Consider the following 13,240-nt stretch of genomic DNA (forward strand, 5'->3'; position numbering starts at 1 on the left):
GAGAGTTTCAATTGGACGTGTAGTCACAGAGATATGGACTGAACTTTTGCAAGTTTTTTAGAGGGTGAACACAAACTTATGCACGGGAGTGTAGCTTGCCAAATTTTGAAAACTTTTTGGTCTTTAAATGATCATCAACCTGACCTCGTTGAAGTACAGTACAAAATGCCAACCTTGAAAGCTGCTTAAAGCATGCATTTACGTTTGTTTCGTCAACCATTACCACATTCTCCACGCTTTTGTGCAAAATCTTTTCACGCACATAAGGACTCTGTACACCTTGTGGCCATTCTTCCATCGCTGGAAATGAATTGGCTGATGAGCTAGCTAGCGATGGAGCATCGCATGACTTCATTTGCCCTGAGCCGGCTATTCCAATTTCGAAGTGCTGGGTGAAGCTTCAGATAAACTCTTGGGCGGCAACTCAGCACAAGCAATATTGGAATAGTTTGGAGTCATGCCGTCAAACAAAATTGTACATTACTGAGCCATCTCCAAGGGTGGCGAAGTATTTAACAAATCTGTCAAAGCAGAATTGCAGTCTCTTGGTCAGAGCGTTGACAGGCCACTGCCGACTCAACTATCACATGGCAAATATTCAGCGTGCTGACTCAATTGTGTGTGATAGTTGTGGCTCCGGAACTTCGTATAACCTGATATGTAACTGTCCAATTTTTGCGCAAATGCGATTCCAATTACTTGGTAAACACTTATTAACTGAAACAGAATTCAGAAGCTTGAATCTTCAGGACATTCTGGACGCTGTGGTAATGAGCTATAGGCTCTTTTTAAGCTCAAGCGTTTTGCAGTGCCCTTTTTAGGGCGCTGTTCGAACTAGAGTGTCCATCCCGGGACAAAAAATCCCGGGATTAGACAAATATCGGGATTTTCCTTTTACCGGGATTTTAATTCTGACATCCCGGGAATCCCGGAATTCCCGAAATGTACGTAGAATTTGATGAAAACCACTAAGTTTTAATGGAAAACAATGACATTTTTCCGCACTATCAAGCCTTGTTTGATAAAATAGAAAAGCATCATGAAGAAGAGAATAAACAAGTAATTATTTTCATGAAAAGACCAATTTATCTAGTGAGAAATACATATTTTTATTTGTCTAGTTGCAAAGTTTCAATGCTTTTCTCTTCAACATTAGCCGGTTTTCCAACATCCCCTAGGCTGAGAAAGCAAATTTGAAAGTACACCCAAACTTTAGTCAGTAATTTTGGATAATAAACTTTTTGTATGATCTTCTACAATACCTTTAATGATCTTCAATCGTTTCTTTAGAACAGTTTTGATGAGTTTTCAAATGTTTGAAGCAAATTGCTTTAATTTTATGCTCTTGTTTTACCATACTTCCATTCATAAATGATATAGAGAATTTGAAAAATCTCTAGCAAACCCGTAATAAGCTAAGCTAAGTTTTGATTTGTGTTAAGTTACTTCATTAGAAAAAGAAAGTCGTATATGAAATGTGATTTGTTATAATTAACATATTGTCTAGGGAAATTACGTAATCTTTTTCTTTCATTGAAAAAAAAAATGTATTTCTGAATTTGTACTTTTATTTCAACCAAAATACTAGTTTTATTCAAAATTTGAGAAATCCCGGGATCCTGGGATTTCTCGGGATAAGCTTAGATTTTGTCCCGAATCCCGGGATGAGAAAAATGGCCGGAAAATGGACACTCTAGTTCGAACCCATTGTGGTATGGAGTTACATGCTCTCATTTCGCTTATGCGATCTACCCTCTTCAAGGGATCCCACTTCTATTTCCTCCCATCTTTCCCTTCCCTTTCCTCTCCCATCGAGTAGATGATGAAATAGGCTCAAATATGGCAATGGCACAAATCTCCCAACTGGTGGGGAACGTGCCTTTGGAGCCGGCCTTCTGATACCTGATATCTAAACTAGTTTTGAACACGCTTTTTACTTTTCTTTTTTGCTGTGAGTGAAAGAATGATGTATCAGCAAATTTGACCATAAATGAATACACCACTAAAGTTACCTAATGTGGAATATTATAGATTATTTTTAAGTTATACTTCTTCGTCTTGGCATGACGTCCCCACTGGGACAGAGCCTGCTTCTCAGCTTAGTGTTCTTATGAGCACTTCCACACTTATTAACTGAGAGCTTTCATTGCCAAAGTTGCCATATTCGCATTCGTATATCGTGTGGCAGGTACGATTATACTTTATGCCCAGGGAAGTCAAGGAAATTTCCATTACGAAAAGATCCTGGACCGACCGGGAATTGAACCCAGATACCTTCAGCATGGTTTTGCTTTGTAGCCGCGGACTCTAACCACTCGGCTAAGGAAGGTCTCTTTTTAAGTTATACCTTTAGTACAATAGTAAAGAATACCAATATACAGTTTGTAATTAAAAAATAGGTTTTTTGTTGTACGAAAAATAATGTTTAACTTTGACGAATAGCTTTTCTAATGAGTTTTTGGAAAAACTATTCGGTTCTTCGACCAAAAGCATTTTGTAAGATCTTATATTTTCATAACATTAAACTTTGCACAGAAAACCGATTAGGATTTTATCAATTAATAAAAAAGATATAGCATAAACAAAGTGTCCACTTTATAAAATTAACTGTCCTTATTGTTCTTTCGACTCTATTTTGCAAACTACGGAGAAATACCTAAACACTGTATTTTAGAAGTTCATACAGTGAGTCACAGTGAAAATCGTCCACCCTCATATTTTTCTTTCAAAGTTCTGTTATTACTGTATATTATTATATAAATAATAAAGTAAATTTAAACCTTAAATATAAGTCACAGTGAAAATCGTCCACCGATATCAATTTATAGTTGATCTAAAAGAATTATCAATTTTTCAGATGTCAACCCATAAACTAGTAACGAGTAGGTAAGCCTTTGTTCTTCAAACCTTTCCTGAGACGATTTGGCATTGATCGCACAAGTTTCACAGTTTAAGTTTTAGCGATCGTATTCCATTCAATAGTAAGCGCACTTTTCAAAGAATGTCTGCTCGTTATTTGATATTTCCTCATTTAAATGTCCAACTGATGCCACAAGTTCTTGATAAGGTCGAGATTTGGAGATTGCCTCGGCAGATTGATCATTGATAGATAATTTTTAACCAAGCTTTCGGTTTGGCCGCTGTATGTTTCAGATTTTTATCCTGGTAGATGTAATGCCCATTTTTGCAAGTTACTAACATCAGATGCTGGCATGAAGCCTCAAACCATCACGGAACTACTACCATGCTTAGCAGTTTCACAAAGTTTTTTTCATTTTTAGGGCTTCATTCGATTTCCGCCAAACCATAACCCTGTCGTCAGATCCGAAAGTATTGAACTTGCCCTTAACTGTGAATAGTAACTGCTTCCATAAGTTGAAATCCTTTTTAACGTGCGATTTTGTAAACTCCATACGACATTTCACGTACTTCGGTGATACAAACGTCTTCCGACTTGCAACTCGACCATGAAACGTTATGTTTTCCAAGCACTGTGCGTAGACAGTTTCTGGCTTTATGAGATACTTTTTTTCTGAGATTACTTTTTCGCTTCAATTGCGAGTTTCGGTGCACTTATCCTGGGGTCAGCATTAACCTGGCGAAGAAGCTAATACTCAATCGCTTCATTGAAAATTTTCTTCAACGATGTTTTGGGTTTGTTTTTACTTCAATTGTCAATTTTATAGCGATTTGTTATACTGTACACTGTAGTACGCCAACAAATTTAATGATTTTAAGTTGATTTTTGCCATTTTAGTGTAGTTTTATCACAAGTTTTCTTATATCTGACGATGTCTGTTTATTTCGTGCCATTTCAATGGAAATACTCTAAATAACTAAACCTTTCTTATTCTTGCATAGCAGATCGTGCTTGAATGTATGTGTGTGCGCGAGTTAAAGAAATGATATGAATGAACACTGTATAATATGACACCAAAAATCATGACGATTTTCACTGTGACCTTGTTATTGATTATTTTTACAAATTTAGAGCTTAACTTATTCTCATAATATTCAATGACTTGAATTGCATACAATTATCTAGACCCTTGCCAAACTCACGTAACGAGCCATTGAATTTGAATTCTTGTTTTATACATGAATAGTTCGAATTACTTTTCTGGTAATATTCAAGGAGGACGATTTCACTGTGACTATATATAATAATGACCTTTCGTTATTGGTGTTGTTTTTGATTGCATTATGACAAATTGCAAACATTTAGCTAAAAACTAGACGCTAAATTTAGCTGGGCGCATTCCTTACGATTTGTGTGTTCATGGAAATCGCGTAGATGATGTACCAGTAACATATGGAACTTCGGTTAAGTTGTTATACCAAGATGGTCATGACATGCCCCTTTTTACCCTATTGTTTGAACGACTCACAATAATCCTTCTTTTTTAGAACTGCTTCTTTGTTCTTATCCACAGTTGTTAACTGAGATTTTGTTTGCCAAATGGGCATTTTTGCATGTGTATTCCGTGTGGCAGGTACGAAGATGCTCTCTGCTCTGGGAAGTCGAGAAAACTTCCAACCCAAAAAGGTCTTCGACCAGTGGGATTCGAAACTACGACCCTCAACTTGGTTTTGCTGCGTGTTTTGATGAGTTCTTGAGCGCTCTTCCAAGGAAGTATTAAAGAGATGCAATATCGGGATTTATATCAATTTCTAATTCTAGGAACTTTGAAGAATTTGCGCAAATTTCACAAAAAAAACCCAACTTACAAAGGCTTAAGGATGGACATATCTTGATGGGTGAACATGGGGTGCTTGAAAGGTGGAAGCAACACTATGATAAACATTTGAATGGTACGGACGATGTGCCGACTCCAACGTGAAGTGAAGTTAAGGAGGCTACCAAAATTCATCGGAAGGACGTTCTTAGTACTTGCTGGACAGTCTTATAATTTGAATTGCGAATGTATGATGAAAAAACCGTTCAATATTTGCAAGGATATTTCTCTACAGAATACACGACAGTATATGCTGATTTTTCTTACGCGAACTATATCACGAGATTCATACATAATTTATTAAAACACGGAAAAGTAAATAAAACCGTCTACACGGAAATCTCCAGTACATAAATATCACGGAAAAGACTATCATTATATAAACTTACCTTACTAAAAATGGACGCAGCACTCTCACAGATTGCTCTTCCAAATTTTGACACAGTAGTCCCGGTTGTCTTTGCCACTTGTTACTATTTGACTGTTTTCCGTGCATCCGATACAGTAAATGCAATCTAAATGCGTAGAAATTGCATCAGAATTTTAGGACTTCATTGAACAGTAAGGAGGATGTTAACCTACCGGAGTGTACTCGTACTTCTTTCTGAATCAAACCCTCCAACATGTTCCACACATGCATCGTTCCACCCCGGTCTCCCATCAAGAGATACTTGTCGTCCTTTGCCCAGCAGAGGCTTCTGATTGGCATCAGCATTTCCCGTTTGAATATCACCATACCCGTCTCGATGTCAACGATGTTAAACATGCGATCTTCTCCACAACTTACAATCAACGAACAATTGCGGTTGAATCTGACCGCGCACACCGCGTCTTTGTGCTGCAAAACGAGTTTATGGTCCTGCGTATCAATGTCCGGTGGAGTCTGGTCCGATAGGTTCCGTGTTAATCCGAGTTTCCAGAGAAACAATTCGCCACATGCAGTGCCGATGGCAACCCGCAGGCAGCAATCCGATAGAAACGTATCCAAACACACGATTTTGTCCTCTAACGGAAGGTAACCAATCACGGAATCAATGTGGAAGTTGTTCCAGATCCTAAAAGAGATGAATTACCTACATACATATGGATTTCCTAGAAAAAAAAACCCTAACGAATTTCTTCAAAAACACTGAAATAAATCTTTGAAGAATCTTTGGAAGATCTGCTTTAGAGTAACTACTGGAGAAGTCATTAGAAGAATTGGTCAAAAAATATCTGGAGGAAATTTTAGAATAGTTTCAGCAAAAAGTTTCAGTGTACCGTAAAGTCCTCTAATGCCGCGCATCAGGTCCAAAATTTGTCAAAAATTAAGAAAATTATAATATTTGCCCATATCGCTTCCTGTATATGATGGCAATACATCACAATTGCACTTAAAATTACCATCAATGAATGATTTCTAATTTATTAGACATATTTTCAAAAATGCGCGGAATTAGGGTCATACGTGCGCTGAATGACGGCACTTTACGGTAATTCCTATTGAAGTTAGTTGCTTGGACTTCCTAAAACAAATACTGGAAAAATTTAAACTTCCTTTGAAAAATCTCTGGGGGAATTTCTGAACGAACTCCTGGGATAATTTGTTGGAACCCTCTTTGGAGAATTTCTGGAGGGATGCCTGGAAGAAATCACTATACGAAAACGTAAGAATCTAAAGGTTTTTCTAGGGCTTCCAGAATTTTGACCAGACATGTATTAAAATAGTGACCATGTCTAAAAACTGACCTTCTACCAGGTTTGAATACGTCAGTATATCTTTGAATCTCGCGATTCTTCACCTTAAAATTGAGAGGGAACATTTTTTTTTCGTGGGCTTCGTAGCCGTGCGGTTAGTGTTACCAAACATTTAGCCGCATCGAGTCAAGGGGTGTGGGTTCGATTCCCGCTTCAGTCCAGAAAACTTGTCGTCAGAAAATATTTTGACTATGCCACTGGTATTGCATGCTAGTCCATTTTCTAGTGCTTCCTACTTCCAACTGGCTACAATTCCTGCTTCAGCCTGTAAATGTTCTGTCACATTGCATTGTATGTACTGACACCCTCTACCCGTTATGCCTACAATTGGGTAAAACAGACGGTTTTTTGCATACAATGAATAGACAACGTACATAGTTGAATTACTTACTTGACACTGCAATCCCAACTACCGGATACTAAAACTTCGCATCCTTTTACAGTGGACAAACAGGACACCGCATCGTCATGGGCCGCAATCACCTGAGAGATTTTGCCGTAGTCTAAATTGTAAATAGTTCTGAAAAAGGAGCATAGTATCACTACACACATTGTTAGATACATGATTAGGACACCTACATGCTATTGTCCCAACAACCCAGAATAGCTGACTTTCCATTCGTCAGCCGTATCGCACTGAGCGGCATGTCGCTTATCTGCACGCTTCGAATTTGCCTTCGTTCGTGCAAACTGTAGCACTTGAATGTACCGTCCTTGCTTGTTGTAAAAATATGCTTCGATTCCTCGTCCAGCAACATTGAGGTAATTTCATCCTTGTGTGAAAAATATTGGGCATCCATGGCGATACGAAGCTCTCCATCCATGGACAAAGTTCTCGGACATCGTAAGGGAGAGTTAATGCTCATCAGTTTGGAAACGTGTGGAGTTCGAAACAGTTGCTTCGGAATTTGTCCAAATTCGGAAATTTGAACTTCCAACGCGTGTCTGGCAGCTAGATCTTTTATTTGGTCCAAATCGACGGATCCTTCATAACAGAGATGGTAGAACACTATGGAAAGAAATAATATGTGTTTAGCAATTTTGAAAGCTAGATGTGTGTCTGTGGAACATACAGTTATCTGCCTTCAGTGCTTCTTCGCCGCGTTGCTTGTATCCAAAGATCAAATCAATCCAATGATGCAATCTGCTGCTAACATAATCCGACTCCAGTGCTTCGCGTAGCAGTCCTACAAACTTCTCTGGACTCCCATCAGCCCACTTAGGAAGGACCACATGGTTCACCGGTGTACCGTCGAACTTTTGGCCAAAATTAATTTTCATTTTGTTGAGCAGGAAGTCGCCTTTCGTATCCGTATCGTAAAACTCGGGAATCAACTCTTTAAAGTCGGCCATGTTGTTCAAACAGTTATTGAATACGTCTTCTACTTTGTTGAACATCCGGTCAGGGTGGTCAAACCTTCCGTTCTGCAAGCAAAGCATCAATTTGGGATATTTCCTCACCAGATAAAACAGAACCAAGCCTGGAGCAGAATAGTGTGAACCGTAGAGAAACTTAGGATCACCCATTTCTTCACAACGCTCCTTCAGTCTTTGTAATCTCTCCTCGTTCAGTGCACCAATCGGTTTGGTTAGATCTCTGTATATTCCAGGATCACTCAAATTTAACCAATCGGAAGTATAGTCAGAAATCACCCAGGGAAATACCGGATATTGCGTTAGATCTTGATATGTACGATCAGCAAGGCTGTTTAGATAGAGTAAGTATTCGTAGTTGGATATGAGGCCATTCTGCCATTTGAGGGTGATGCTCTCCGGGATTTGCTCGACGACGGAAAAGTCTTCTTGTTTGATTACATTGCTGAAAAAGTCATCCCGTTCCGACTGATTTCGAAACGATACGTAGAGAAGTTTCTCCTGGTCAGCTTGGCTCCATCTGACCTCAAGCCCCATGTGGCGTAACAGGAAACGACGTTTCAAGAAACTTCTGATGGATTTGAGACGAATTTTAAGCACAGGATACTGAAACAAGATGAATGCGAACTGTTGATTTATTATCACTGTAGTAGAGTGGTTTTACCAAACAATAAATGGTTTGTACAACGTATCATTTCACACGAGACATCAAAACTCAATTCTCGATGTTTTTATTTTCTTGTATTTAGCACCAACCTTTAAACAGGATTTCTCTAGGAATTCCAAATACAGTCAGGTCTCCAATTAGACACATGTTTGGGGGCGTTATAGGAATTCGCGTTATAGGAGACCCATGGCTTATGGGGTTTCATCACTTTTAGGGTGTTGTTGAGTATTTCATATGTAATAAGAGATAGCACAGTACTATCTTCGGCGAAGTTTCAGTGCTAAGTACGATCTACCTTTAGGAATTGAAGATCATCCTCTTAGTTGAGAACTAGGCCGGTAGGGGCGCTTTTTCTGATTTGCACTATATGCACATTGAGAGATAATACTTATGACACACTTGTGGTATACGTACCATGGTACAATTATCTTGAAATGGGTTCCATACTGATAATTGTCTTCATTCATTCAAAAGACAAAATAAAAATGTAAAGCTTTCATACTGTGTTTTTTGAAACTTTTTTATTTTCAAAAATACTGGTATATGCTCTTAGGCAAAGCGGTAGAACTTGAAATTTTGATCAACTTTGCCAAAAAAGCTCTTCTGTAGCTCAAAATTTGACCAATCTTGAGCATTTTTTCCAATTTCCAATTTTTTGAGGGTGGTCCAACAAAAATAAGTTTTTCAACTCTAGTTTTTTTGATATTATTTTCTGGTCAAAGTCGTCTATGGACGACTTTTAGAACTTAACTTAACGCCAATTTTCGTGCAAAAAGATTGTTGATATTTATTTTAGTTCAGAAGTTATTAAAGTTTTTGTGATAAAAAATATTTGACTTTCAAGACGTTTTTTTACAAAAATAACACATCTGTAATTTTTTGATATAATATAAAATTTTATTTTGTCTTTTGAACGCCGTCAAAAGATATTGTTTATGTTTGCCCCAATCAGAGATATTCACAATCAAAGTAGGCATGTTTTTGAGAGAAAAACAACCATAATTTCTAAACGGAAGGAAATAGCGAGTTTCTTCACTCACCAAATTACGCATTTTTCAAAGCTCTAAAAGTGTTTCATAGACTACTGATGAAAAATTCGAATTGAAAACTCTAGAGCCAGAAAACCAGTTTTGTTCGGACCACCCTATGTCACCGTAGGAAAAAATCTCTAAATCGGTCAATTTAAGAGACACAAAAAAACTTTTTTTTTGCAAAGTTGCTTGAAATTGAATGGTCTACAACATTGCTGAAGCATGTATAATATAATTTCTACAAATAAAAAAGTTAGTTACACAATTTCTGTGAAAATGTGGTCCAACCTAATTTTCAATAAAATTAAACAAAGGGCTCAACTAATACAAACAACTTTGTAGAAGACCGTTTTTGTCTAATGTGCATCTTTCCGCGTAAAACTGATTCCTGGACCATAGTGCAATGGCTGACAAGTGGTGGTCATTCTGATACGGAATTACGCCAACAAGCGGCGCTAGTGAGCATGAAACTTTTGTTTTGCGTATTTATAGCTCAGTAGCCTGGCCACTCAAAAAGATGGCGTCTTGGGCAAAGTTGTTCAGTAGCACAAGAGCTATCCTGTCCACTTAGGAAGATGGCGTCTTCGGCAAAGTTGCTCAGTAGCACAGAAGCTAACATTATTTGAGCCGAAAGTTTAGAGATTTTGCTACCAGGCGGAGCTAGTGAGCATGAAACTATTGTTTTGCGGACAGTTCAGTATCCTGACCACTTAGCAAGATGGCGTCTTCGGCATAGTTGTTCAGTAGCACAAGGGCAAATTCTCCCGGAGGGGGTAATAAATCCTACAGTAAGCTCCGATGAAACTTTTGTAAGTTTAAAAGTAACCCTTGATGAAAAACAAATCTTGGACTCTTGAGGATGTTTTAGGAGAGTTCCTAGATGAATTGCTAAGGTAGAAAAAATTTATCGGATAATATTCAACAGGATTTTCTAAAGAAATTTCTACGAAAACATCGGAGGGAACTCCTAAACAAATTTGGGTAGGAATGCTCAGAGGAATTACTGGAAAAATGGCTGTAGTGTTAACTGGTGTGAAACTCTAAAAAAACTTGAAAGTTCCGTGGATTTTTTGGATCAATTTTTGGATAAAAACCACAGAAGTACTCTTTTGAATTTATTGCTGGAGAAAATCTTAGAAAGAAAAAATCCAAAAGAACTTTATGCTGAATCCCAAATCGAATTTATAACAGAATTTCTGAAAGAGATCTTAATAGAGTACCGTCGATGTACTCTTGAAGAAATCTACATAAAAAGCGTTGCAATTCTTGTAGGGTTTCTTGGAAAACCCCTAGACAAATTCCTTCAAAAACTCTGGAATCAACTTTTGGGGGTTTTCTTCTAAGAATTTCTGTACAATCGTTTGGAAGATCTCCTGGAAAATATTGGATCTGTAGAAATATGGAAAGATCCCTGAAAATATTTCAGACGAAATCTCTGGAGAAATCAGTTGGACAATTTTGGATCCTTTTCTCGAGAAATTTGAGAAGAAATTCTTGAAGAACATGTTGAATAGTAGCGTTATAGTCTCTGAATATTTATCTGAATGCTGTAGAATCTTGCTTAAGAATTTATTGCAAGGGGTATGGAAAAAAGTGACTTTAGAGACCTTCCTTTGAAAATAGAGACTTGCAATAAAATAGAGACCAAGTCTGAAGTATTATTAAAAAAGAGTTGAGTATTATTAAAAAAGGCTACTAGTAACTTAATTTTGACAACTTAGATTTTGACATAGCTTATGTGGATAACATTTCTTCGTTTTTGTAGAAGTCTACGATTTATTGAAACTTATAGTAGTTCATAAAGGTAAACGACATAAATTTCCAGGTTGGGCATCAATGAAGTGGGCACTTTATTTTGGCGATGACGGTATCTGAATGTCCAAGAAAGTCTTGACTCTATTACCAAGAGGTGTTAAATAGTAACCAATTTCACTCCGCGTGCTCATGCGATTGTTACCTTGTGTTGACTAAATTCATGCGGTTAAATTACGTCTCTCTATCGTCTGCTCAGAAAACTAAAATAAGATGACTCACACATACCGTTTGAATGTTGTTGTACGGTTGAAAGTATAGAAACACATCAGTTAGCAGCAATCGGCCGGGATTCACCACCAAAGGGTTGATTTCATCCACCTGATAGTCGACGATAATCTTCTCGTACAGATTGTCCAGCCACAGGGGATTGAACCGCACTCGATTATGACGCGAAAAGACAATGGTAGCAATCTACAAAACAAAAAGCATTTAGACGGAGTTTATAAATATCATCGGAGAATATTATTGCACAATATTTTTCGATGGACGCATGGATTGATAACGCCGGAAAGCATCATTATCTTGCCTTCATTAATCACTCACCATGCTGTTCTGCTCGTAGGCAGGCAAGGTCGAAGCGCGGTGAAGTTGGCACATCTGCTGGATGTAGTCTTCTAGCTTGGCATAGTGAAAGTTGAACAAAAAGAAGCGCTCATGCTGCCGAAAGTTATAGGGTTGAACCACATTATCGTTCAACATCTCCGTGTATTGGGAGCATTTGATGGCCAGCACGTTGCATTCCAATGCTTTGACACTGGTCGGCTCCCAGCGACGGATCTGTAGACAATCCTTGTAGGCAATTTTGATCAACGGTAGGCGGAGATTATCCTTAGCCTCGAATACCACTGACTTAGAACACATCTTCAGTCGACCGATCAGAGATTGCGTTGCATATGATGACGAAGGTGGTGATGTCGATGTGATTGGAGATTCGCTCGAATGATTTCTATCGTCTAGCTGGAGCAAATCCACAGAAAAATCCTCGAAATATATCTCTCCTGGTTCCAGCAGCAACAATGAAAACCTGCAAAATAGAAACCCTTATTTTATGACCTGTTTGGTCTGAATTGATTTAGAACAAATACCTTTGCTTCTCCATTGCTATCGTGAATAATCAAGTTGCAATATACTTTTCGCTTTACAGCAAGGCGAAGAAAAATGCAAACCTACAAGTTAAAGTTTAACCACAGAATATCCAATTCCCTTAAATGACTATACAGCATCAATCACAACACGTATATTGTCATCGCGAAAGTAATAAAACAGGATGCAAAGTTCGTACAATCGTTCCTATGTCTGACTATTGACTGAGGCTACCACCACTTTCATCCAGATCTATGTTTCATTTTTTTCTTTTTCTGTTTTGCGAGAGCTAATCTTCTCCACAAACTGAACTGAACGAATCTTTGCTGTTTGTTTTTTTGCTTGTTGCTGCTACTATAATTTGATGTTCCTGTTCTCTGTGAGGTTTTTCCAAATATTGTGTATCTGAGACAATCGACCATATAGTACAAGTATGCTATTATGGACAGTAGACATCACTGAGCTGACCGATATCAGCTGATGTATACCCCTTCCTTACGAGAGCCTATGTATTTAAAGGAACGGTGAACATAATGGGCGCGAATGGCTATTGCGTCCCTTACTCTATACAGCAGGCAATCGGCATGGTTGTAGACAACATGTGCTGTAATGATAGAGTACCGAATATGTCTTGATTTTTGGGTGTATGGTCCTGGAGATTTTCCGAAATACTTTTGAGGACCGTCACGTGTTTATGTACAGTTGTATTCAGAATAATAACATTGAAACCCGATTTTCAAACAAAATGCTTAGCATTGGCATGCTGTAATTTTATTTTCCAACCACCTACAGTGGCC

General features: G+C 38.0%; 1 protein-coding gene across 2 annotated transcripts; it reads right to left on the reverse strand.

Annotated features, from left to right (window-relative positions):
* Window positions 1–4,989: 4,989 nt before the first annotated feature.
* Window positions 4,990–12,887, reverse strand: LOC5567101 (BEACH domain-containing protein lvsF). 2 transcript variants are annotated; one of them, XM_001651447.2, is made up of 8 exons: window positions 12,446–12,885; window positions 11,904–12,384; window positions 11,586–11,771; window positions 7,547–8,453; window positions 7,053–7,482; window positions 6,865–6,993; window positions 5,319–5,791; window positions 4,990–5,251 (listed from the first exon to the last, which is right to left on the reverse strand). In XM_001651447.2, exons 1-8 carry the CDS (start codon window positions 12,457–12,459, stop codon window positions 5,151–5,153), a joined length of 2,721 nt encoding a protein of 906 aa, XP_001651497.2. In that variant the 5' UTR covers window positions 12,460–12,885; the 3' UTR covers window positions 4,990–5,150. The 2 variants fall into 2 exon arrangements, with proteins under 2 accessions (XP_001651497.2, XP_021701608.1); XM_021845916.1 differs by lacking the exons at window positions 4,990–5,251; window positions 5,319–5,791 and adding an exon at window positions 6,690–6,794 and having other exon boundaries at window positions 12,446–12,887.
* Between the last annotated feature and the right edge of the window lie 353 nt (window positions 12,888–13,240).

The sequence above is a fragment of the Aedes aegypti genome, chromosome 1, assembly GCF_002204515.2.
Source record: "Aedes aegypti strain LVP_AGWG chromosome 1, AaegL5.0 Primary Assembly, whole genome shotgun sequence".
NCBI classification, from domain to species: Eukaryota; Metazoa; Arthropoda; class Insecta; order Diptera; family Culicidae; genus Aedes; species Aedes aegypti.